Source organism: Procambarus clarkii, chromosome 22 (assembly GCF_040958095.1).
Source record: "Procambarus clarkii isolate CNS0578487 chromosome 22, FALCON_Pclarkii_2.0, whole genome shotgun sequence".
Lineage (NCBI taxonomy): Eukaryota > Metazoa > Arthropoda > Malacostraca > Decapoda > Cambaridae > Procambarus > Procambarus clarkii.
In genome coordinates, this window is record NC_091171.1 from 32,125,420 (window position 1) to 32,152,934 (window position 27,515).

The 27,515-nt window shown below is 46.8% G+C and overlaps 1 protein-coding gene across 15 annotated transcripts in view; it reads right to left on the reverse strand.

The window, feature by feature from the left end:
- The window catches only part of DCTN1-p150 (dynactin subunit 1), a 398,222-nt gene that overhangs the window by 346,686 nt on the left and 24,021 nt on the right, over positions 1-27,515 (reverse strand). For all 15 annotated transcript variants that reach the window (XM_069328813.1, XM_069328823.1, XM_069328818.1 and 12 more), the window contains exon 2: positions 25,172-25,243. In XM_069328813.1, the coding sequence (XP_069184914.1) occupies positions 25,172-25,223 (52 nt within the window). In that variant the 5' untranslated portion in view covers positions 25,224-25,243. The remainder of the gene's footprint in view (positions 1-25,171; positions 25,244-27,515) is intronic.

Consider the following 27,515-nt stretch of genomic DNA (forward strand, 5'->3'; position numbering starts at 1 on the left):
ACCAGCTAGCAACCCTAGGGCATTCTGGGAATTTTTTCCAAGATGGCTGCCTCTCACTGGAGGTCCTATGAGTCCATTTCGTACACAAACAACCTCGTACACATTTAGAATTGGTACCAAAAAATCAAAAAGAGTTTTCTCAGTTGGCTCTGTTTCCCGCTGATCGAGAATACTCGATTGGTGCAGTTAAGTGGTTAACCATTCCTTGCGCCTTTCATTAGATACAGTATCTCAAACTAAGAGATGTAGACAATATAAAGGACACAGCAAACATCCAAGCTGATGTTAATCAAGTCTTTCAATGGGCCTCAGAAAATAACATGATGTTTAACCCTTTAACTGCGCAACGCGCCTGCAGGCTCACGTCTGGGGTGTGCTACACGTCTACAGGTATTTGTATTTTTCACGTTCCATTTAAAACTCCCGCAGCTACATGGGGTTCACATCGGCTTCGTTAGGGTTCTTGAAAACAGACGCCATCTTTAAAAAAAATCATGGTCCACATTCCCGGGTGTGAGAGCCTCAGTAGTGAGTGAACACCAAGGCTGGCGCTCGTAAAATGAGCGCACAGCACTGCTGTTCAGTGTGTGACCACAGCATCGCTTAATAATGTCATAATATATAACCTGTATTATTTAGCAATGATAGTATTATAGAAGAGCCTTAGTGTGATAATAACTGTGTGCAATGTTCAAATATCAGTGATTCAATGCTGTTCACAATGTTCACAGCGCTAGCCACAGCACCACAGCATTATTTCGTCCATCTAGGAATCTTCAAACGACTTCTTAGGTTCCTTTTCTAAATAAACTTATGGTCAATTATTCATTTACAGGAACTAGTGACCAGGATTGTGGTTATAATTAGCATTGTGCATAGTATTGTGGAAGGAGGAATTTTGGTGAAGGAGGAAGGAAGGAAGGAAGGGAGAGAATTGAGGTAGCCTCACTGTGTGTGGCAACCACTCTTGTTTTGCTCACCATACTAGCTTCGTGGTTCGCTATGGGGAACACACATGTACATGGGTATATACAGTGTGTGTGTATAGTGTAATAACAGCAACAGGAGTATGTTGAGTGGAGCTATTTTGGTGAGGGAGGTGACGTCGTAATCGTAGTGTCGTCTGCTGTGTGACTTCTCATGCAATGTATGGTGGCCACTGTACTGTTTGGACACAATACCAGCTTACTTGCATAGTTCTGGTAATAAAACATGTAGATAGGTATATATAACATGTGTAAATACTGTAGTGTAATAAAAACAATAACAGTATATGTTGTATATATACATAAATGAACATGAAACATTGGTGTGAATAACTGTATGATGGGAGGAGCAATGTTGGCGAATACAATGTTGGAGCAGTGAGTGAGGGCTGGCTGGGTGTGACAGCTCACACTTGCGGTGTTCTGAATGTGTTGATGGTGAATGTATATAGTGTGTGACAGTGTATAGTCAGTAAATAGATTGTATATATACATACATAAATTAGCATAATACATGGTAAATATGTGCAACATATGTGTACACAAGTGTCATGCACGTAACACAGTGTCCTCGGACAGTATGGATGTTTTACTGCCATAATATAGTGTACATGTTCATTATACATAGGATTAGCACGTAAAAACAAATAAAATGTATTTGGAACTGTGCGCAAAAAATGAACAAAAATATATTTGCGGCAACTCGCGCACCCCGCCCCGGGCGCCCTATTGGCCCCGGGAGCGTACGTCACGGGCGAACGGGGAATGACGACGTCACTCGCCAGCTTACGGACCCCATAGCAGCCACAGTAAGTACAAGGGTCTTTAACCCTTTAACTGTGCCTTTGCCTTTAACTTTGTAATTTCAAAATTTTTTGGACATACAGTGGTACCTCGGAATGCGATTGTCCCTATTTGCGAGGTTTTCGGAAGGCGAGCAGTATTTACTCCAAAAATTTGTCTCGGAAGGCGAGGGTTACTTCGGGACGCGAGTTTGTTGATACGCGTACAGGCCGACCTAGCGCGTGGTGGTTCGGCGATCGTCGCCCCTCTGCCCCGCCGCGCTTCAGTTTACCATTGTCTCGCGCTCAGTGACTACCCCCACATCAATTCTTCTCGCGGATTTTCAGTGTTTTGTTGGATTTTTGGTGATTTGTCTATACAATTTGTTATTATATATCTCACCATGGGTCCCAAGAAAGCCAGTGGTAAGGATAAAGGCCAGAAAGCTCATGTGAGGATGACAATAGAGGAGAAACAAGAGATCATTCGGAAGCACGGAAGCTGTGGGGAGTCACTCCGGGATTTTTTTGACCTTATATGCATATACCCCTATAGAGAATTCTATTGCGAACACAATACCAAAACAAACGATGTAGCATGAGAAATAAGGTGAGAAAACTGAAACGAGTATATACATTTTACTGATTTTGTATGTATTTGTCTGGTGTACAAACTGTATGTATTTGTCTGGTGTATTGAGTGTAGCAGGTGTGGCAATGAGTGTACTCTAGCGGGTAAGGCTTTGGCGACTTTAGGGGTCGTTGCGGGTTATGCGCCCCCATGTTGTCTAATTTATATGCATATGTCTGTGTAGGAAATTTTGTTGTGATCACTGTGATCACTGTGATACAAAAAAGAACGATGTCTAACAAGTTTGGACTTGATAAACCTGAAAAGAGTAGCAACACGTTCACGCTGTTTGGCGTGCATGGCTAACAAACGACTTGGTTTTTTATTTGTTGCCGGCATCACGCTAGCTTTGGTGACGTGGTAATTTATTTGCTTCATATTTATGACCTAAACTATAAAAGTAAAAATGTATCCCTGTCATCAGGCAGGAATACATTTAGGGAAACTAAATTGTCCATTTAACTTGTCAGCCAACAAGATTTGGTCTATCACTACAATATGATTAATGACACTATGTAAAAGACACATCGAACACTTTATGTAGGGCATACATAAATCTGTGTATCTCTGTATTTATGTATGTAAGTTAGCTTAGCATTTTAAAAGCACCGAATTACCTTCTGTGGTTGATTGTTCAATAAACCCCTGAAACTATATGTTTAACACATCTCTAACTCTGTCCATGGAGGACAGAAGAAAATGTATATATGCTGGTTAGCATTATAAATGTGTGGCCATGTCTGTGGTAAAAAATAATAATAAAAAAAACTACAATATGGAACTGCCTTTTCCATATCCAGGTCTTAAAGGTGCCACTCATATTGACACCAAAATTTCCTCTCCAGTACCATTTGTCATGGAACTGTTACTCCCGGTTCTGACAGCTCCTCATAATAGAATGTCATCACTTTCAGGAATCTTTTGTTGACATCTTCACAGACCTTTCTGTCATTTCTAATAAGCCATTTGTGATTACCTATTTAATACCTATCTGTAGTTTTAAAGGAGAGCTCATGTTTGTCATGTCTCAGCTTCCTTTGCACATACCTGTACCTATATTTACTATAAACTTTTCTATGCTACTTGCACATGTGTTGTGTCCTGCAGTGTGTTCTGTTTGTTCACAATATACAAAGGGCTTTTTCTGTAGAGAGCCCTTTCGGCTCCCCGGAGCTATACCGGGCTGATGTGTATACATTAGACCGTGGCAACAGTCAATCAAAGGAGTTCTAGGCCTACCAGGGACCAGAGCCAGAACCTGGCCCTCCTCAAGAGAGGCATGAGGAGCAATGGCCTGAAGACACCCCCTTGTAATTGGAAGCAGTCTTTGTTTGCCATCTACCAGGTCAGTCACCCAGAAAGGTAGGAATTCCAAAACAAACTTCTGCTGATCAAATAATTGCAAACCAAAAGCCGAACTGGCAACAGAACTCCCCAATCAAAATCAAGGAAACAAGTATGACATCACCACAAACACCGCACATCTGTCTGCGCAACTTCCCCTCCCCGGGAGGGGGACGGGAAGGGGGGTCCCAGACCTCCACGCCGGCAACTCTCCTCAGTTCATGAGGCTGTTGTGTTGGTGACAGTCGATCGCTCTGGCTCCACTCTTTGTGCAGTGCTGCAGTGAGGTGTTGTTGCTCTGTTTTGGTGGTGTGTGAGCCAGGAATAACACAAGAGTACTGGGGCTGCATGCACCTAGGGCCGCCTTCCCTAGGTGCCCTGTAAGTACTGCCTTTGTGGCTTCAGGGTTATTTTCCATGAGCCGCTCAGGAGCAGCTGCCTCAGTGTGGTTCTGTCGCTGCTCGGTGATTGCCCGCCCTTGGGGGTTCAGCTGGTGTGGTTCTTACTCCTGTTTTCCCTTGAGTTAGGAGGTAGTTTCGTCGCTGGCTGGGCCGCAAGGTGCTGTGCAGCTGTCTGATATACACATAGCAACCGGTTCTGTTCTCCTGGAGATGTTGAGCTTTTGCGGGGTTTTTCTTTTGTTTTGCCTGGGGGAAGTCTGCCAAGTGTGGCGGTAGGACCACTGGTAGGTTTTTGGTGGCCCTCTACTAGGTCCCCGTGGTTGCACACGTCGCATGGGTTCAGCTTTTAGATTGTTTGCTTGGTAGCTCTGGGATAACCGGTTAGCAGTACCTCGCCTGGGCTTCCCTTAGCAGTCAGCCTAAGGGCCCTGGAAACCCCCATTGGGGCTCAGTGGTCCAATGTAGGAGACCTCTGAGACCCACCTCGCCTTGAGCGAGTTTGAAGGTTGCTCTGTCCCCCTGTTTTGGGGTGACACTGTCTGCCTCTGCCTTGCTGCATGTTGGGGTCAGTGACACCTATGACCCAGAGTCCTGCGAGTGTTCTTTGCTTGTACTCCATTCACCCAGTCCACTGAGACTGATATTTGGGTGCAAGCAGCTTGAGCATTGCATGCAAGGTTTAAGTTGCAGCAACGTGTGAGGTTGGTTGCCTTTCCGGATGCCCCGCAGCTGCCCTGCTGAATTATATTGGTAGTGAGACTCGGGTGGCTTCGGGGATTGCCCCTTCCAGATTGGCAGCGAAAGCATTCGAGCCTGGTCCTCCTGCCGGAGCTTTTGGGCCATGCCAGCGAGCCCACTTCATCCCTGCTTTTCCGGTGGATTCTGCTTTTTCTCCAAAGGCAGAGGGTTTGGAGGACAGCTCGGTCCCGGGTCCTGACGTGGAGGATTCCGGGGCTGGGGTGGAGTTGCCTTGAGGGGGCCCGAGTCCCACTTGTCCCTGCTTGGGTGTTTGGTACCCTCGGCGCAAGGCTTGTTGTCACAGTTGTTCAACTCCTCCCCGGGTTCGGGTCCAAGTTCCCTTGGGTTCTTCGGTTCCCTCTTGGAGGTTTTTGGCTTCCTGCATCCCACCAAGGAAGGTGTGGGAGGCTCCTTGTGGCTTACCTCCTGCGAGACCCGGATTACACCTCGATAATGAAGCCTTCTTTTTTAGTTTAGCTCCTCTTTTTTCTTTACTGGGTGCGTTACAAGGTGCCAGAGTCTTCCTGGCTGGTAGACTGCCTTTTCTTCTTTGGGGGGGCTTGGCATTCGTCCTATTGGAATGAACACTTGAATGGCGAGAGTTGCCTACGGTCGTTCAGATTTTCCTAGGGGGTGAGTTGGAGCACCTCAAAATGTGCTAGTTCCCTCCCGTCCTTCCTTATGATGTCGGCCAGGTATGGCTTCACGTGCAGGTTCCCTCCCTTTCGGCATCCCTGGTGGCCGAGGTTTTGTGCGCCCGTGGGCACTTGGCTCTGGTCTTGCGCTTCTTTTCCCTGCTGGAGCTGTCTTCAGACTGTCTTGTACTGGGTGTGGAAGAGCTGGGTTCTGGGCCAGGGTCCGGTGTGCTTGCTTCGGTAGCTCGGGCGCCGGCTGCTTTGGTGAAGATGTATGCGCCGTTTCTGAGGAGGCGGTGTCTATTCTTCGCTTCTTGCCTCGTGTGCTGGCAATTCCAAAATCTTGGAATTGTCTTGAGCCCTGGCTCTTAGATTTTCATCACCTTTTTGTCCGTTGCTGTTTGCAGAGTCTGCGGTGATGCTTTTTCTGCAGGCGGCTTCGTCTAGTTGACAGCCTTTGTCAGACTCGTATTCGTGGGGGGGGGGGGGGGTTGGTTGGTCGCTATGGAGGTCCTGCCCGGAAGGGTCGTGCCAGGTCTCAGGGTTCCTTTGGTCGTCATAAACCCATAATGCCAGATTTGGGGCCAGCACCTACTCTGGAGTCGTCGGTGTCAGGTCGGCGCAGTGATCGCTCTTAGCATCAGTTGGACTCTCATATGGGTCGTCGGCCCTTTCGCGGGTTGCCCTGTTGACGGGTCGATAGGGGGGGGGGGGAGGTTATCTTAAGGTTATCTTGAGATGATTTCGGGGCTTTAGTGTCCCCGCGGCCCGGTCGTCGACCAGGACTCCACCCCCAGGAAGCAGCCCGTGACAGCTGACTAACACCCAGGTACCTATTTTACTGCTAGGTAACAGGGGCATAGAGTGAAAGAAACTCTGCCCATTGATTCTCGCCAGCGCCTGAGATCGAACCCAGGACCACAGGATCACAAGTCCAGCGTGCTGTCCGCTCGGCCGAACAGCTCCCCAGTCGGCTCGAGCGGGAGGTTCGCGTTGTTTGCTCTCGCCTGGTCCCACAAATCGTGGGCATTTCAGATCGTTTCCTCTGACCTGTGGTGGCGTTGGGTCGCTCCTCCTTCATCGGGGGGATTGGGGCTGGCAAGGAAGGCCTCTTCTCCTGTGCTCTGTCAGGTCATCCGGGAGTGGGTTCACTTGGGTGTGGTCAAAACAACAACGTCCCTCAGGTGGGTTTCCCACCTGTTTTCAGTTCCGAAACAGGACTGTGGGGATCTGTGATTCATACTGGACTTGTCTAGTCTGAATCCCTGGGACTTTTGCCCCTCCTTTCGAATGACCACTCTGTCTCAGGTCTGGCTGCTTCTGGCGCCGGGTGCCTGGATGGTGTCTCTGGACCTCCGGGACGCGTATTGGTTTTATAACTGCCCGAAACGCTTTGCGTAATAGTGGCTTTAGGCATTGTATGTACTAGCTCTATCTATAAATTCATCAATATTTGCATCACCCTTGTATGTATGTACTTTACCTAAATAAACATTTGATTTTTTTTTTTTAATTTTTTGAATAATTTTATTGTACACGTCCCGATTGATCCGGGGTTCAGTGACTGGCTCGGTTTTGTCGTGGGACGACAAGCTTACCGCTTTCATTGCCTTCCATTCGGCTTGAATATGGCACCTTGAGTGTTCACACGCCTTACCATGTCGTGGTGACCTGTTTGCTTCTGTTAGGGGTTCAGGTTCTGGTTTACCTCGACGACTGGCTGGTGTGGGCTACCAGCCAGTCCGCATGTCTGCTCGCCAGGGATTTGGTTCTTTACCAGCTTGCAGGGTTCAGGTTCATGGTGAACTGGAGGAAGCCCCTTTTACTTCCCTCTCAGGTTCAGTCTTGACTGGGTCTGGTGTGGGTCTCTCGGACCACTTCCTTGTCTCTCCCTGTTACGGCTGCTGTCCCACCTCCGGCTGTTTTTGGAGGGCACCCGGGTCACACGTCGGTTGTTTGAGCGGCTGAGTGGGAGCCTGAACTTCGCCGTGCTGGTCTACCCATCGGGTTGGATATGGTTTCGGCGGATGTTCTGGTTTCTTCAGGGTCGCCCCTTCTGCCGCTCTCGCAATCGATGGGTTCGGATCCCAGGCGCTTTGCGTCACAGGCTTTCTCTGCGGGTTTTTCGGGGTTCTGTGCCATGGTGCCTCCCCGAGCCCTTGCTCAATGTGTTCACGGATGTCTCATCTCTCGGCTGGGGTTTTGTGACAAGTGCTCACCAGGCCGGCCAGGGTCAGTGGGGGTCTGTCCTTCCGGCAAGCTCACAGCACGGCACGGGAGTTTGCGGCGGTGTGGGATTCGCTTCAGAGGATTTGGGTCGCTCGAAGAGCAATGATCTGGGTCCAATTGAATTGCTCTCCGGTGGTTCATTGCCTGAACCGCGGGGGTTTGATGCTGTCCTTGGGTCTTTGGGGCTGGTCGCTTCGGGTGACTCGTCTGCTGAGTTCTCAAAGTTTTGGCTCTCCTGGCGGTTCATGTTCAGGGGGCATCAAATGTCCTGGCGGACGGCCTGTCTCGGTTCATTCCCGTTTCCACGGAATGGACGGTCGACGCCGACTCGTTCAGTTGGCTCTGCAGGACGTATGGGTGCTCAGAGGTGGACCTTTTTGCAGCGGCGTGGTCGAGGCGTCTTCCAGTTTATGTGGTGCTCTTCCCAGACTGTGGGGCCGTCAGGGTCAATGCCTTTCGGCTGGACTGGTCGAGGCGGAGTTACTTGTACCTCTTCCCTCCGGTTTGGTTGTTGTTCCGGATCCTGGCTCAGTTGGAGACTTACCAAGGGAGAGTAGTCCTGTTGGCTCCTTGGTGGCCGGGTCAGCCTTGGTTTCAGGCGCTTCTTGCTCGATATCCGAACCCGAGGGTCTTCCTGCGCCTCCGCCTTTCAGCAGATCGGTCCGGTCCGTTATATGGCTGGTTCGATCTTCTCCTCCACTCTTCACGTCTGGTCTTTTTGATGCAGGTGTATCACCACTTGTATGGTGATCAGGTGGCTTAGTTGATTGTGTCCCACCTGCGAGTTTCGTCTAGACGGCAGTATGAAATTTCCTGGCAGTCCTTTCGGCAATTTTTGTCTCTTCACAGGTTATCTTCGATTTCTGATTGGGTTGTTTTGTCCTTTCTCTCTTAGTTGTTTCAGGACCGTCATCTTGTGCCAAATACTGTCGTCTTGTTTCGTGCAGCACTGGCGGAGCCGCTGCAGCTTGCTTTCAGGATGGATGTCACTTCTGCTCTGTTCTGTAAGCTTTCTCGGGAGTTGTTTCACCTCCGGCCTGCTCATACGCTGCCTGAGCCGTCCTGGTCGTTGGACTGGGTGCTCTCTTTTCTCTATTCTCCTCAGTTTGTGGTCCCTCGGTTCAGGACTGTTTTTCTAAGGCTTTCTTCTTGTGGGCATTGGCCTCTGGGGCTCTGGGGGTCGGGTTATGGAGCTTCATGCTCTCCTCCGGCGCAGGTGTTTCTGCTCTTTTGGTCCTGGTGGTCGTTTCATTCGTTTGCAGCCTCCTTCTTTTCTGTGAAGAATCAGTCTGCTGCTTTCCGAAGGGGTCCTTGGGTTGTTGATGCTTGGTTGGTTCGCCCGGGGGTAATTACCTAAGTGTAGTTACAGGATGAGAGTTACGCTCGTGGTGTCCCGTCTTCCCAGCACTCTTTGTCATATAACGCTTTGAAACTAGAGCAAAATATATTTTGCTCTAGATCTATCTCTAGATTCGTAATGTACATGCTTCCAAGGACTGGCATCATGTTTTGTGTTCAGTTGCAGCTCTTCGCCAGTATCTGTGCGCCACGGCCTCCCGTGGCAGGGGAGGGTCCACTCTGGACCCGGTTTCCCTTTTTCCCTGTTCCAAGGCGCAGTTCTCCCAGGTCGTCCGCAGGATTATTCGGTCCAGCCAGCCTGCGGTCTATCCCCGTGCCAACAACGTTTGTAAGTTCGCAGCTTTGGCTGTTGTTTTTGGGAATATGTCCTGGACTGACATTCGGGCACGGGGCTTTTGGAGATCGAACAGGTTCCTGGCTGCACGGTATCTCTTAAATATTCTTGGGCCTTCTCGGGCGTGTGTAGCCTTGGGTTGCAGGTTGCAGCCATTTGCCTTGACTTCGAGTTGAGGAGCGAGTGACGACCGCCTCCCGGGTAAGTCCCTTTTTTCTTTATCTTTGGTTAGGTAGCTCTGAGGAGCCGAAGGGGCTCTCCATAGAAAACCAGCATTGAATGTAATGAAACTCCATTTTCTGGTGAGACCTGGAGGCTCTCTGGCATCCCTACCTCCCTCCGGTCGGCATTTTTTCGCATTTTTGATATTCAGCCTCTGAACTAAGGAGTTGCCAGCGTGGAAGTCTGGGACCCTCCGTCCCCATCGGGGGGGGGGGGGGGGGGGGGGGTGTTTCGCAGACAGATGCTTGGCGTTTGTGGTGACGTCATACTTGTTTCGTTGGTTTTGATTGGGGAGTTCTGTTGCTAGTTCGGCTTTTGGTTTGCAATTATTTGATCAGCAGTACTGCAGTTTGTTTTGGAATTCCTACCTTTCTGGGTGCCTGACCTGGGAGATGGCAGACAAAGACTGCTTCCAATTACACGGGGGTGTCTTTAGACCATTGTCCTCGTGCCTCTCTTGAGGGGGGCTAGGTTCTGACTCTGGTCCCCAGTAGGACTAAAACTCCTTCGATCGACGGTTGCCATGGTCTAATATATACACATCAGCCCGATATAGCTCCGGGGAGCCTCCGGGTCTCACCCAGAAAATGGCGTTTCATTACATTCAATGCTGGGTTTTTTGTATTCTCTCCTGAAAATTTTTGTTAGTATAATTTCATGTACACTGTACTCTGGATTAACGAATAGCCAGACCAATGGAAATTTACCTTATCCATTTTTCATATAAAGTACTGTACCTTGATGCATTTGATAGTGGTCATCATGTGTGTAAACATTCATTTATGCACAAAAGAGCATGCATGCACAAAATTAAATGCAACATGAATATTAAATTGAATACAGAACATTACAAATTATGAAGGAAAAAATGTAAGCCAAAAACCAGCGTTGAATGTAATGAAACACCATTTTCTGAGCGAGATCAGGAGGCTCCCCCGGAGCTACACTGGGCTGATGTACTGTATCTATATTAGACCATGGCAACGGTCAATCAATCCTAGTCTTAGTCTTAGTTCTTAGTTTACCGGGGACCACGAGCCAGAACCTGGCCCCCTCAGAGAGGCACGAGGAGCCTATAGACACCGACCTCCCCCATGTAGTTGGAAGCAGTCTATGTCTGCCATCTACCAGGTCAGGCACCCAGAAAGGTAGGAATCTCAAAACAAGCTACAGCTGGTTAAAAATTACAAACTGAAAGCCGAACGAGCAGGCAGAACTCTTCAATCAGAAAACAAGCAAACAAGTATGACATCATCACAGCTACTGCACCGCTGTCTATGCAGCTCTTCCCTGCCTGGGAGGGGGAACCCCAGACCTCCCACGCCAGCTACCCAACTCCAGTTCGGAGGCTGAATATCAAAAGCGCGAAAATAAAACTCCGACAGTAGGGAGGGAGGGACGCCAGGGAGCCTCCGGGTCTCGCCAAGAAAATGGCATTTCATTACATTCAAAGCTGGTTTTCTGTGGAGAGCCCCTTCGGCTCCCCACCTCTTCCTTCAGAATCGGCGCAAACAATTTCAACAAGGCAGTCGACGCCCGAGCTGCCAAGGCAAGCCCACCGGACACCGGCCCGGAACTCAGCTACTGCACATCCTCCTTAAAGATAGCTTCAGAAGGGAAAAGAAGAGCAAGACCGATGCCAAATGCCCATGGGCGCACAAATCCTTGGCCACCAGAGATGCCAAAAGGAAGGGACCTTCACATGAAGCTGCACCTGGCCAATATTGCGAGAAAGCACAGGGGTGAACAAGCACGCATTGAAGTGCTCCAACTGGCCCCCCAGGTTAACCTGAACGACTGTAGTCAACTCCCGCCATTCAAGCGTGTGAGTCCTACAGAACGCGTGCCATGCTCCCAGCAAAAAGAAAGGGATCTGTACCAGCCACGAAGACTCCGGCACCTCGTAACACACCCAATAAGGAAATGAGGAGCCAAACTCAAAAGAGAAAGGATCCATTATCGAGGAGTAATCAAGGTCTCGCAGGAGGTAAGCTGCAAGGGGCCTCCCACACCTCCCTCGGTGGGATGCAGGAAGTCAAAAACCTTCGAAAGGAGGGAACTGAGGAACCCACGGTAGCCCAAGAGAACCTAAGGAGGAGCCAAACCCACATCAAACTAATACAGGGAGGGGAGATAGGGAAAACCCTTTTCCCTGTAATAACAAGCCCCCAAGTCAACTCTTCCTAGCCCCGGGATCCTCCACAGCAGGACCCGTGACCGAGCCATTCTCCAAACCCTCTGCCTCTGGAGAAAAGGCAGAGTCCACCGAAAAAGCAGGGAAGAAGGGGGCCCGCTGGCACGATCTAAAAGCCCTGGCAGGAGGAACAGACTTGAATGCCTCCACCGCCTATCTGGAAGGGGCAGTACCCGAAAAAACCCGAGTTTCAGCAAGAAAACCCTGCCTCGACTCCAAAACTCTCAGACGTTTGGAAGCCAGGAGCAGGGAACTTGCAGGATGAACCACAGCCAGGGAAGGACAAGAGGGAACAGATGCAACCAAAGTCGAGGTGACTAACCCCCCCCCCCCCCCCAAGTCCAGGTCCCTATAACCAAAGCGGGGTAGCCGCAGGGCATCTGGAAAGACAACCAACCTAGTGTTATCTTGAGGTTATCTTGAGATGATTTCAGGGCTTTTAGTGTCCCCGCGGCCCAGTCCTCGACCAGGCCTCCACCCCCAGGAAGCAGCCCGTGACAGCTGACTAACTCCCAGGTACCTATTTACTGCTAGGTAACAGGGGCATTCAGGGTGAAAGAAACTTTGCCCATTTGTTTCTGCCTCATGCGGGAATCGAACCCGTGCCACAGAATTACGAGTCCTGCGCGCTATCCACCAGGCTACGAGTGTGTTGCAGCATCCTAAACTTCGCATGCAATACTGAAGCTGCCTGCACCCAAATATCAATATTAGTGGACTGGGTGAATTGGAGTACAAGCAAGGGACAACACTCGCAGGACTCCGGGTCAAACGTGTCAATGAACCAACAGGCAGCATGGCGAAGGCAAAGATGGTGAATGTCACCCTGCGACAAGGGAACAGAGCAACCTTCAAACTTACATGAAGCAAGATAGGACTCAAAAGGACGCATCCACTAGACCAATGAGCCCCAATGGGGTTTCCAGGGCCCTTAGGCTAACTGCTAAGGGAAGTCCAGGCAAGGTTACCCTGTTACCTAGCAGTAAAATAGGTACCTGGGTGTTAGTCAGCTGTCACGGGCTGCTTCCTGGGGGTGGAGGCCTGGTCGAGGACCGGGCCGCGGGGACACTAAAAAGCCCCGAAATCATCTCAAGATAAGAAGGTACTGCTAATCAGTGCCAGATACCAGAACTACCAAACAAATAAACAAAATGCTAAACCCCTGCAACATGTGCAATCATGGGGACCTAGCAGAGGACCACCAAAATAATAGTGGTCCTACAGCCACACCAGGCAGACTCCCCCCCCCCCCACCAGGTAAAACAAAAGAAAATAAACACCCCACAAAAGCCCAACATCTCCAGGAGGAACAGAACCATATATGCATATTATAAGACAGCTACACAGTATTTTGTTCCCCAGCCAGCAACGTCCTACCCAAGGCCAAACAGTGGTAGGAAAAAAACCCAGCTGACCTAGGAGGCCTGGTCGAGGACAAGGCCGCAGGGACGCTAAGCCCCGAAACCATCTCAAGGTAAACTTAAGGTAAAGGACCCCAGAGGCGAGAAATCACAAAGCAGCAAAAGAACCCTGCGGAGGTAGCCCCCGAACAGTTTGTGGAAGGCAGACCCCAAACTGCAAGGGCAAATACCTATAGGGCACCTAGAGAAGGGAACCCTAGGTGCATGCAGCTCCAGTACTTCTGGAATAACACCTCGCTCGCACACCAAGAAATTGTTCACGACTTTTGTTAGGCCAAAGCTAGAATATGCAGCGGTTGTGTGGTGCCCATATCTTAAGAAGCACATCAACAAACTGGAAAAGGTGCAAAGACATGCTACTAAGTGGCACCCAGAACTGAAGGGCAAGAGTTACAAGGAGAGGTTAGAGGCATTAAATATGCCAAAACTAGAAGACAGAAGAAAAAGAGGTGATATGATCACTACATACAAAATAGTAACAGGAATTGATAAAATTGACAGGGAAGATTTCCTGAGACCTGGAACTTTAAGAACCAAGAGGTCATAGATTTAAACTAGCTAAACACAGATGCCGAAGAAATATAAGAAAATTCACTTTCGCAAACAGAGTGGTAGACGGTTGGAACAAGTTAGGTGAGAAGGTGGTGGAGGCCAAGACCGTCAGTAGTTTCAAAGCGTTATATGACAAAGAGTGCTGTGAAGACGGGACACCACGAGCGTAGCTCTCATCCTGTAACTACACTTAGGTAATTACCACAACACCGCAGCACAACACCACAAGGCACAGCACTGCTCAAGGAATGGAGTCAGAGTCGATCGACCGCCACCTAACACAACAGCTTCAGAACTGGGGTTGGGTAGCCGGTGCAGGAGGTCTAAGGCTCCCCCTTCCCCCCTCCAAGGGAAGGAGGAGCTGGGCAAACAGCAGCATGGCAGCTGTGATGATGTCATGCCTGTTTGCTTGTTTTCGGATTGGGTAGTTCTGCCTGCTCATTCGGCTTTTGGTTTGCAATTTTTAACCAGCTGTAGTTTGTTTTGGGATTCCTACCTTTCTAGGTCCCAACCTGGTAGATGGCAGACATAGACTGCTTCCAACTACATGGGGGTTTCTATAGGCCATTGCTCCTTGTGCCTCTCTGAGGGGGCCAGGCTCTGGCTCGTGGTCCCCAGTAGGCTAAGCACTCCATCGATTGACTGTTGCCATGGTCTAATGTATACACATCAGCCCGGTTTAGCTCTGGGACACCAAAGTGGCTCTCCATAGAAATACAATAAAATGTTCAATTTAGAGTGAAAATTTTCATATAATATTGATTTGCAGATTATTGACAAATATTGGTATGCCTATTCTAATACTTTCTCTACCTCCTCTCTCTAACACCTTGGGTCCCAAGAACATACTAATTCCAGGCAGCCCAAACTGGAGAGTCCCTCATGAGCATGGAAAGTACTGTACATTCTGAGCTCAAAGCACAAAAATTAATGATTATGGGAAAAGGGGTGTGTGGAGAAAGGTAAAAAGAAATCTACTAATATTTCACTTCCTCCCAAACTGTCAATGTGACTGACTCAATTGAAAACTATCATATTTGGAGGACCTGCAAGTTTTGAAGAGGAAAGGTCAGTTCCTTGCTAAGAAAAACATTATGTTGACCCAGGTAGGCAGGGAGCTTATGTGACTACTGCCTACAAAATAATTTAGTTCCCAAGGTTGCATTTATCCATGTAGATATAGTGGAGTCTAGGAAAATGAAATATCACATTTTGGAACAGTAAGAGTTATATTTTATATGAAGAGGTATAAAATAATAAAAAAAAAAAAATTGTTGTGGAAAAGAATGAACCAAGAGTTCAAGTTGGGCGGAATCAAAATTATACAGTGTAGTTTAAGAGCAGCATTGTGCTCAAAGGACAGTGTGGCCATTTGCGAGAGATTAACTGAAGGAAGGAGTAAAGATAAATTAACCCAAGCAAAAAGAGAGAAGAGGTAGTGCAGTGGACAAGATAACCAGTGGCTGAAGTAAAATGAGGGCACATTTCCTTTCACCTAATGCACCTATTCACCTAGAAGTAGGTAGGTACTAAGGAGTAAGCAAGCATGTTATGGGGTTGCATCTTGGGCGGGGCCAGTAATTCGACCATGGGCTGAACTCAATAAAAGCCTAATGTGTATGAATATAATCTGGCTTCCTGTCCCCCAACACAATGAATTATTGTTATTATTATAAAATGAGTTACAGGATGCACATGCAATTAATGGAGTATATACACTCAACATTCACACCACACATTCATACACATACCACAGGGTTCAGTTCTTGCACCAGTGATGTTTATTGTGTACATAAATGATCTACCAGTTGGTATACAGAATTATATGAACATGTTTGCTGATGATGCTAAGATAATAGGAAGGATAAGAAATTTAGATGACTGTCATGCCCTTCAAGAAGACCTGGACAAAATAAGTATATGGAGCACCACTTGGCAAATGGAATTTAATGTTAATAAATGTCATGTTATGGAATGTGGAATAGGAGAACATAGACCCCACACAACCTATATATTATGTGAGAAATCTTTAAAGAATTCTGATAAAGAAAGAGATCTAGGAGTGGTTCTAGATAGAAAACTATCACCTGAGGACCACATTAAGAATATTGTGCAAGGAGCCTATGCAATGCTTTCTAACTTCAGAATTGCATTTAAATACATGGATGGCGATATACTAAAGAAATTGTTCATGACTTTTGTTAGGCCAAAGCTAGAATATGCAGCTGTTGTGTGGTGCCCATATCTTAAGAAGCACATCAACAAACTGGAAAAGGTGCAAAGACATGCTACTAAGTGGCTCCCAGAACTGAAGGGCAAGAGCTACGAGGAGAGGTTAGAAGCATTAAATATGCCAAAACTAGAAGACAGAAGAAAAAGAGGTGATATGATCACTACGTACAAAATAGTAACAGGAATTGATAAAATCGACAGGGAAGACTTCCTGAGACCTGGAACTTCAAGAACAAGAGGCCATAGATTTAAACTAGCTAAACACAGATGCCGAAGAAATATAAGAAAATTCACCTTCGCAAATAGAGTGGTAGACGGTTGGAACAAGTTAAGTGAGAAGGTGGTGGAGGCCAAGACCGTCAGTAGTTTCAAAGCGTTATATGACAAAGAGTGCTGGGAAGACGGGACACCACGAGCGTAGCTCTCATCCTGTAACCACACTTAGGTAATTACACTTAGGTAATTACTAAAGCTTTACTGAGAACGAGGTTACGGAGCTCAAAGCAAGATAGCTAAACGCTCACCTCATATATCGTCATGCCTCACCGTCATATGTCGTCACCTCATATATCGGCTTCTACATAGAACACGAATCAGAATGTAGTTTCTACCATCATCTACATATGATTTGGTGAACTATGGGTTCCTCCGACAGTTCTACATAGAACACTAATGAGAATGTAGTTTCTAACATCATCCACATATGATTAGGTGAACTATGGGTTCCTCCGACGGCTTCTACATAGAACACTAATGAGAATGTAGTTTCTACCATCATCCACATATGATTAGGTGAACTATGGGTTCCTCCGAGGTCAATGGGAGTGGAGGAGGAATGTGTTATCAAAACCGATTGGGAGTCAGGCCAGGGCCTTGACACTTCCTACTACCTGCAATGCTCTTGCTCCATCCAATATCAAAACAAAATCCACCCATGGTTATACCGGCAAGATGTAAAAACTGCCATCTACTAATATAATTAGACATCGTATGTCACCACACACACCACCTCTGAACTGCAAATGTGATCACTGATCCACAGACACCCAACACGAGGCACTTCTTAACACTTTCGCTCACCCCGCGCGCCACCCCTCAACTGTGCGATATGGGACCCAGGGTGTCACGGGAGCGCGCGTAAATTCTGAAAAGTGTAGACTCTCTTCAACTTTGTCACCTTAATTCTCGTCCTACGAGATTAAATTTGGTATCATTGTGTTCGCAATAGAATTCTCTACAGCACTAAATGCATATAAACTCCAAAAGCCCGGCTAATTACCCGCAGCAAACAGAGAAAGTGCGAACGAGTTACCCAGGAGCGCGCAAACGCGATAAAATGTTTTCACTATTTTCACTCTGGTCACCTCAATGTTTGTCCTAGGTCTTTCATTTTGGGCTCAATGGGTTCGCAATAGAATTCTCTAGAGGAACATTAGCATATAAAATAGAAAACCTGGTCACGCTCCAACCGCCGACGAGTTGAAGACGGGCCACGCGTTAACCGCGAGTGAGCGCTCAGATGCCTTCCAGCTACACTCCCAATTCCCTCCCTTTTCAAGCCTTTCTTTCGCAATTTTCTTCTTGTTCATGATTACTATCCATCGTGGAGTAAGGGTAGATAGTTTCTAAAGCCGCAGTAAGAAATATAGCCACGGAAAATAGCCGAAATGTTCACACGTTTAAGATGCGAGGGGAGGCGACATTGGTCACAACAGTGGAGCGAAAGCAATGGGCCCACGGCATGTGCCAAGCCACCTGAGGGCCACGAGGCTCAACAAAGAAAATGGGAAGACATCGGCGCACATTTTAAAACCAGTCCCAAAAAACTCGGATAAAAACCTGATTTTTGGCGATTATTTAAAGTGGACCGCCAGTAAACGGATGACGCAATGCTGCGTCATGCCCGGGCGAAAGTGTTAAGAACAAGAGGTCATAGATATAAACTAGCTAAACACAGATGCCGAAGAAATATAAGAAAATTCACTTTCGCAAACAGAGTGGTAGACGGTTGGAACAAGTTAGGTGAGAAGGTGGTGGGGGCCAAGACCGTCAGTAGTTTCAAAGCGTTATATGACAAAGAGTGCTGGGTAGACGGGACACCATGAGCGTAACTCTCATCCTGTAACTACACTTAGGTAATTACACTTAGGTAATTACTTCTGTCCTGAGATAAAGGTGATGAAACAATGTACAAGACTGCACAGCACAGCAGCCATAGGGTACAAGTCGAGCTATGACCACCATTCCCTCACACCTACCTCTTTTTAATTTAAATAGGCTCCCTCTGTCTACTTTGTTAATTCCGCTCCGGATTTTGCATGTAGTGATTATACATCTCGTCTGTTTATTCTCTCTAAAGTTGTGAGGGAGTTCCCTTAACCTCTTGTGATATCTGAGGCCTCTCAAATCTGGTACTAATCTAATGGCAAACTTCTGAACTTTTTCCAGTTCCTGTTTATACATCACACAGTGTGGGTTTCATCCAGATGATGTAATGTATACTCATGTAATGGTCTCACATAAGAAGTGTGTATGGACTTGAAAGACTTCTTAGTTAGATCTTTTAACCCTTAAACTGCGCAACACGTCATATAACATGTTGAGTAACATACCAAAAAGTGCGCATCACGTCATTGCTGTTCAGCTTGTGACCACAGCACTGCCAAAAAATGACAAAATAAATATATAACTGCTATTATTTAGTGATGACAATATTACAGATGACCCCTGACTATGATAAAAATGACGAGGATTGTTGTAATAATTAGCACTGTGGGAGGAGTGATGCTAAGGGACGGAGAGAGATTGAATTGTTTACTGACTGTATGGCCACCTATTATTGTCTGCATTCACCATACTAGCTCAGTGGTTCTCTATGGTGAATGCAAATGTAGATACTTATATATAATTAGTGTAATAACAGCAAAAGGATTATGTTGGGTGGAGCCATTTGGGTGACGGAGGTTACGTCGTCTGCATGATTTGTCTGGCTGTGTAGAGGGTGGCCACTATGCTCTTTGGGCACCCTACAAGCTTAGGTATACAGTTACAGTGCATACAACATGTATATAATATGTGTATATAGTGTAATAACACTACAAACAGTATTGTTGGGGGAGAAAGTTTAGTGCGTGTGACCTTGAATGAGTGAGGGAGCCGCCAGCTGACTGTGTGTAGCGACGACCCTTAGTGCCTGAACTAACTGTATCAGCTTAGTTGTACAGTTGTGGTGAAAAAACACATACATACTTATATATAACGTCTGTATATAGTGTAATAACACTGCAAACAGTATTGTTGGGGGGAGAAATTTTAGTGAGTGTGAACTTGAATGAGTGCGGGAGGCAGCCGCCAGCTGACTCTGTGAAGCGACGTCTCTTAGTGCCTGAACTAACTATATCAGCTTAGTTGTACAGTTGTGGTGAACAAAACATATAGATACTTACATATAATGTCTGTATATATTGTAATAACACCACAAACGGTATTGTTGGGGGAGAAAGTTTAGTGCGTGTGACCTTGAATGAGTGAGGGAGCTGCCAGCTGACTGTGTGTAGTGATGACTCTTAGTGCCTGAACTAACTATATCAGCTTAGTTGAACAGTTGTGGTGAACAAAACATGTAGATACTTATATATAATATCTGTATATTGTGAATAAAATATAAAACAGAATGGTGGGAGGAGAAAGTGGGCGAGTGAGGCGTTGTTGAGGGAGTGGCAACTCCTCGTTGCTTTTCGACTCTCAATACCAACTTAGTGGTTCGTTATGGTGAACAAAACATGCGATACTTATATATAACCTGTGTATAGAGTGTAATAACAGCAAAAATATTTGTTTATTGTTTTATGAACATAATAATTGAATCACTAATATGCACACCATACTTTTGAGTATAGCGATTATTCACCCCCTTTTATTATATATCACAATACACACTATTGAATAATATTACTGCAAAACAAAATAAGAAAAAATCAATCAGAGACATTGAAATAATTAAGTGATAATATCTTTGTGGCAACTCCCACCTGTCAGCTCGGGTGACGCTGACCGGCTCTGACGACCGCTCTGTCAACACCCACTTTTTGCCAGACTTCCTCGGTCTATTGTGCCCAAAATATGTCACCTACGATTTTTTTTCCCCGTGCTCAGGGAACACCAATTAGCATTTTTAGAAGATGAAATAATTTTTTCAAATTTTTTTTTCTTGTGCACAGGGGTGAAAATCTCCTCAAGACCCCTTAGCAGCTTACCTGCTTGATACCTGCTTGATGGGGTTCTGGGAGTTCTTCTACTCCCCAAGCCCGGCCCGAGGCCAGGCTCGACTTGTGAGTTTGGTCCACCGGGCTGTTGCTTGGAGTGGGCCGCAGAGTCACATACCCTCCATAGCCCGGCTGATCCGGAACTTCTCTTAGAAAACAGTCCAGTTTTCTCTTGAAGATGTCCACGGTTGTTCCGGCAATATTTCTTATAGTCGCTGGGAGGACGTTAAACAACCGAGGACCTCTGATGTTTATACAGTGCTCTCTGACTGTGCCTATGGCACCTCTGCTCTTCACTGGTTCAATCTTGCATTTTCTTCCATATCGTTCACTCCAGTACGTTGTTATTTTACTGTGTAGATTAGGGACCTGGCCCTCCAGTATTTTCCATGTGTATATTATTTGGTATCTCTCTCGTCTCCTTTCTAGAGAGTACATTTGGAGAGCTTTGAGACGATCCCAATAATTTAGGTGTTTTATCGCGTCTATCCGTGCCGTATATGTTCTCTGTAGTCCCTCTATTCAGCAATCTCTCCTGCTCTGAAGGGGTAAGTGAGTACTGAGCAGTACTCAAGACGGGACAACACAAGTAACTTGAAGAGTACAACCATTGTGATGGGATCCCTGGATTTGAAAGTTCTCATAATCCATCCGATCATTTTTCTGGCTGACGCGATATTTGCTTGGTTATGCTCCCTAAACGTTAGATCGTCGGACATCATTATTCCTAAATCCTTGACATACTGTTTTTCTACTATGGGAAGATTCAATTGTGTTTTGTACCCTGTATTATGTTTCAGATCCTCATTTTTGCCGTACCTGAGTACCTGAAATTTATCACTGTTAAACATCATGTTATTTTCTGCTGCCCAATCGAAAACTTTGTTGACATCTGCTTGTAGTTTTTCAATGTCTTCAGCAGAGGTAATTTTCATGCTGATTTTTGTGTCATCTGCAAAGGACGACACGAAGCTGTGACGTGTATTTTTGTCTATATCAGATATGAGAATAAGGAACAGTAGCGGTGCAAGGACTGTACCTTGAGGTACAGAGCTTTTAACATCGCTTGGACTCGATTTTATCTGATTGACTGTTACTCTTTGTGTTCTGTTCGACAGGAAATTGAGTATCCAGCGTCCTACTTTTCCAATTATTTCCATTGACCTCATTTTGTGAGCTATCACCCCATGGTCACATTTGTCGAACGCCTTTGCAAAGTCTGTGTATACATCATCTGCATTTTGCTTTTCTTCTAGAGCTTCTGTGATTTTGTCATAGTGGTTGAGTAACTGTGACAGACAGGATCTTCCCGCTCTAAATCCATGTTGTCCTGGATTGTGCAATTCATTGTTTTCCACAAAACTAGAAATTTGATTCCTAATCACTCTTTCAAACACTTTTATTATGTGTGATGTTAGTGCAACTGGCTTATAATTTTTTATAGGCCCCATTTTTTTACCCCAGCTTAAGGATTAAGCTGGGGTATTGAGTGAAGGGAAAGAGTAGAGAGGAGGTAGAAAGGGTCATTACAGTGTGTGTCAGGAGTGGGTGTGGGTGTCTGGAGTGGGTTTGATGGGTGTCTGGAGTGGGTGTGGTGGGTGTCAGCAGTGGGTGTGGGTGTGCTCGGGGTTAGGAGTGGTGTGGGTGTGCTCTGGGTTAGGAGTGGTGTGGGTGTGGTGGGTGTCAGGAGTGGTTGTGGGTGTGATGGGTGTCAGGAGTGGTTGTGGGTGTTGTGGGTGTCAGGAGTGGTTGTGGGTGTGGTGGTTGTCAGGAGTGGTTGTGGGTGTAGTGGGTATCAGGAGTAGTTGTGGGTGTGGTGGGTGTCAGGAGTGGTTGTGGGTATTGTGGGTGTGGTGGGTGCTAGGAGTGGTTGTGGGTATTGTGGGTGTGGTGGGTGCCAGGAGTGGTTGTGGGTATTGTGGGTGTGGTGGGTGCCAGGAGTGGTTGTGGGTATTGTGGGTGTGCTCGGGGTTAGGAGTGGTTGTGGGTGTAGTGGGTATCAGGAGTAGTTATGGGTGTGGTGGTTCTTTGAACGTCATGTACTCACCTATTTGTACTTCCAATTTGTACTTGCAGGGGTAGAGCTCTGGCTCTTTGGTCCCGCCTCTCAACTGGTGTACAGGGTCCTGAGCCTACTGGGCTTTATCATATCTACACTTGAAACTGTGTATGGAGTCAGCCTCCACCACATCACTTCCCAATGCATTCCATTTGTCAACCACTCTGACACTAAAAAAGTTCTTTTTAATATCTATTTGGCTCATTTGGGCACTCAATTTCCACCCGAGTCCCCTAGTGCGTGTGCACCTTGGGTTAAATAGCATGTCCTTATCTACCCTATCAATTCCTTTGAGAATCTTGTATGTGGTGATCATGTCCCCCCTAACTCTTCTGATTTCCAGCGATGTGAGGTTTAACTCCCGTAGTCTCTCCTCGTAGCTCATACCTCTCAGCTCGGGTACTAGTCTGGTGGCAAACCTTTGAACCTTCTCCAGTTTAGTCTTCTGCTTGACTAGATATGGACTCCATGCTGGAGCTGCATACTCCAAGATTGGTGGGTATCATGTAATGGATAATAATATTTATGTGGGTATCAGCATATGTGAGAGTCTATATTTACTGGTGTAGACTTGTATGGAGTACTACCGCTGGGAAAGTGGCACGTGTCACTCCTTTGTGTATCACAGGGATGGACACGACTGTCTCACATTAACCCTATGAGTGAGTGGCGGTCAGGGAGCGTAAGGTCTCTGTAGGTTGGGAGGCACAGAGGTGGCGCAGGCATTGTTTAACCTTTAAGCTGCTACAGCCTTAATAGCCATCAACACCTCTGTGCGCAAAAAATTAAAAAAAAATTAAAATAAAACTGTTGTCTTATAGAAGTGTTCATTTATTTTCCCTGACCAACCATGGGAAAAATAAACAAAAAATCGTAGGCGACATATTTTGGCCGCAATAGGTCGAGGAAGTCTGGCAAAATTGAGGCATTGACAGAGTAAGCATCCTGTGGCAGTCTGCTCCACCCACGCTGACAGGCAGGAGTTGCCATAATGATATTACAGTGACACCTCGGCTTACGAATGTCCCTATTTACGAACTTTTCAGGTTACGAGCCCAATTTCTTAGGAAAGTTCAAATCGGGTTATGAGCTTTGCCTCAGGAAACGAGTTAGTTGATACACATATGGCCGACCATGTGCGTAGTGGCACGGCAATCGCGTCTCAGTTTACCAGTGCCTCCTGCTTAGTGAAAATTGTGCCTGAATTCTTTGTAAAGAATTACAGTTTTTTTCGGATTTTTGGTATTTAAACTAAAAGTCGTTGTTATATATCTCGCCATGGGTTTCAAGAAAGCCAGTGGTAAGGTGCAAGCCAAGAATGACATGTGAGAATGACCATAGAGGAAAAACAAGAGATCATTCGTAAACATGAAAAATGGTACACATGTTGTTGAACTAGCTAGGCAGTACAACAAATCAATGTCAACGATATGCACTGTACTTGCTAAGAAAAAGGACATTATGAGTGCTAAAGTGGCAAAAGGCGCATCAACAATCACGAAACAAAGTCTAACACAAACACTTGAGGACGCTGAAAAGTTGTTATTAATTCACCCAGAGCAAAACAGTAGCAGGTCGTTGTGTTAATCTTTTTAATGACAATGTGATGTCTCACTTCAGACCAGTGTTACAACATAGGGAAAAACAAGTGTCACTAGACAGGTTTTTAGTAAGAAAAACAAGCATTGAGCCACAAGCAGGTCCTAGTGGTAATGTGGAAAAAAACGTGCCAGTGAATGTACCCCAGAGAAGGAATGGAAGGAATGCCTGATGTTATAATACAAGGGGAGTACCCTTCCAAACACTAACACCTCTCCTCCTACCCCTTCCTAACCGTCTTCCATACGCCAACAAGAGTCATCAGTAGAGATAAATCCGCCCAAGTAAAACAGAAAAAAGCAACACTTAGTGGGCCAGCCAGAGGCTTAAGGCCAGCGCAGGAATATCCCTGAAAAAAAAAGTAAATAATAACTTGTACATACTTTTGTACTGAAGATTTAGGTTAATTAGGTATAAAATTTACTTTGAAGTTAATTTTTGGGGGAAGTCTGGAATGGATTAATTCAATTTCCATTATTTCTTATAGGAAAATTCACTTCAGTTTATGAGTTTTCGACTTACGACCTGTCACTAGGGACGGATTAAATTTGTTAAGTCGAAGTCCCACTGTACTGGGTTCAAACCGCTGGTTGACAGAAACGGTTTTACACGTTTCCATTCACCTGATGCCTTTGTTCACCTTGCTGTAACGCTACCTAAGTGTAGCGTTTCTGCCCGAAACGCTGCGCGTACTCCGGCTTTACAAGATTGTAATTACCATATTATGTATCCTCACAATTCAAATGTACCTTCTTGTATATGCAACAATAAATAAATAAATAAAAATCACCTTGCCCAAGTGTTAGGCAACTGTTGTGGGTTAAATCCTGGGCAGGGTCAGTAGTTCGATCTAGGGGTGACCTCAATACAAACCTGAGTACAGCACATGCTCATGTCCCCCCCCCCCCCCCCTACATTAGGAATTAAGTAGTCTTGATCAACTAGTCATCAAATTGCACCAATATTATGTCAGCCTTGTTATGTGCAAAAATATTATAGAATTTCACACTAATATTCTGTACAGTATGCAAACATCAATCTCATGCACAATTTATTATATAAAAAGAAACATACCTACCATTCATCTATGAACTCCAGAGAAAATAAAATGACCCTCTGCATTCACATTTTTACAACACACAAAAACTCAAAACTGTTATACAATACTGTATACACAAGTCTTCTTACCTTTGCCAATGACTTCGACTCTCTGGCCAACACGAAGTGGTTTTTCGGACATTCTGCACTATGACATTAATCCTGCAAAGACAATTTCTGCATAATAATACAAATACACAAGATGGTGCATATTAAACCTGTAAGTAATGTAATAGTGTGGGCAGCTATTTCAGTTTCTAACTTGGTTTCTGGCCAGGTTGCCTGATGTGACCTTACTATAGAGGAACAAACTTACATGTTAAGTTGCATGACATGCAGGGTGACTTATTAGCCCAGAACAATCAAAATTAATCTAAAACCAAATGTACCCAATCCACCATAATGACAGTAAATTATAACACATAGCAATACAAGACAACAGCTAAAGTGTAATGTGTTACTGATTTTGCGCAAATTTTGTTTCATTAAACACGTGTGTAGTCTTCCCAAATAATAAGGTACTCATTAACAGCTAGTCTATAGAATTTGTCTATTATAAGTAAAATAATAAAGTTAGGCTTACAGCATATACGAGTCAACTTTAAAAAAAAAAAAAAACAGTGTTGAATGTAATGAAACGCCATTTTCTGGGCGAGTCCCGGAGGCTCCCCGGAGCTATCCATAGCTGATATGGATACCCTAACTATTTTGCATCAGTCGATGTGTGTGGAGTTCTAGGACCTACCGGAGACCACGAGCCAGAACCTAGCCCCCTCAGGGAAGGAACCCGCACAAGGAGCCGCCCCGCACCAAAATCCCGCAGAAGGGCAGGAGCGAAAAGACACTAGTTAAGAGGAGCAAAATCGCCCCCAGGAAAACGAGCAGCGCCGAGACAGTGCTAAGAGAAGAGATATGAACAAAAGAACACAAAGGACGAAGGCACAAAAACCCCGTCGCACCTGAGACCAAAAGTCATGCAGAACCCCAAGAAGAGGGGGACATGACGGAGAAGGCCCGTCCCGGAAAAAAGGGGCAAAGACCCCAGAAAAGCACCCACCGACAGGACGGAAGCAACGGGCATAATGGACAAGGAAACCGAGCCCAGGGAGGGGCCGATGCCCAAAAAGCACGTGTGGAGAGGGGGAACGGAAAAACCCCACTCCACAAAACCGCAAGCCCCGCCCAGAAGGGTAGAAAAACCCCGGCGGAGACCAACAGGGCCTGAGATCCCCCCCCCACGTTAGCCCCACCCCAGCCCCGGGAACCCACCCTGCAGGCCCCGGGGAAGAGCTGTCCCCCCAAAGCCCCAGCGTCAAGAAAAACCCCGGGGGCAGTCGTGAAAAACACTAAGGAAGGGAGCCCACTGGGCTCTGGAACTTGAACCGAAACCGGAGGATAGGCGAGGGGCGAGACGAAGACTCCAAGCTCATCCCCAGCCAGCACATTGAGGCAAGGACAACGAGGACAGGACAGAGAATCCAAGGAACATGGAAAAACCAGGCCCGGCACAGCAAGACCGGCAAGGAAGGAGGGCCCCAGAGGGAGCACGGAAGGGCTGAACAAAATGCCACAACCCACCCCTACACGCAGCCGCAGTACCAAAACCCCAGCAAAACGTCACCACACTCCCCGAGGAAGCGACAGGGAAGATAAAGATAATCGTAACACGAGTGGCACACAAGGGGACACAGGCGGAAACCGAGTACCCAACCGAGCCACAAGGACGGTAGAAGAAACGTGTGCAGTGTAACAGGCAATCGAAGGAACACATTAGGCAGCCCAACTTGGGCTGACCCCATACACAGCCTCAAGAGCAGAGACGAGAGCGCCTATGAAGCACAGAATCCGCTCGTGAGGTGAACAACAGGGGAGAGGCGGAACCAAAGAGCCAGAACCCAATCCTGCAAGCACAAGGAGGCGAGCACAAAACACCCTCGACACAGGAAAACGTACCACCGAACAGGCACCCCCACCGTTGCACTGTGGAACAAGGTGGAGGCAGGGCCCCGAACTGAAGCAAGGTTAGACAAGCATAGGAGAGGGGCAGGATGAGTACAGGCAGGAGCCGCCTCGGAAGGGCCACCCGCAGTCACCCGTGAACCTAGGAAGGAATCAGGTGGTGAGAACAAGAGCTGCCCTGTATGGGTCAATAGCCCTGCAGTAGGCACCTCGGTTGGTATGGTCCACGTTCTCAGGTAGGTATGTACATCCATTCCTACTTACAAAAACAAAAACAGTGTCAGGACGAAAGAGACGCCAGACCGCACCAACTCACCTGCAGAACATAGGCGCTGAAGGGCCATGATGCAAGCCTATGAGAACGTAGCCGCCGGAGGCGGCCAGGGCGCCCATGCCGGAGGAGGAGGAGGGGAGCGGCGAAGGAGGCTACCCACCCTAAAATGCAGGGAAAAACCTCGTGACTTCCCCACAGCGG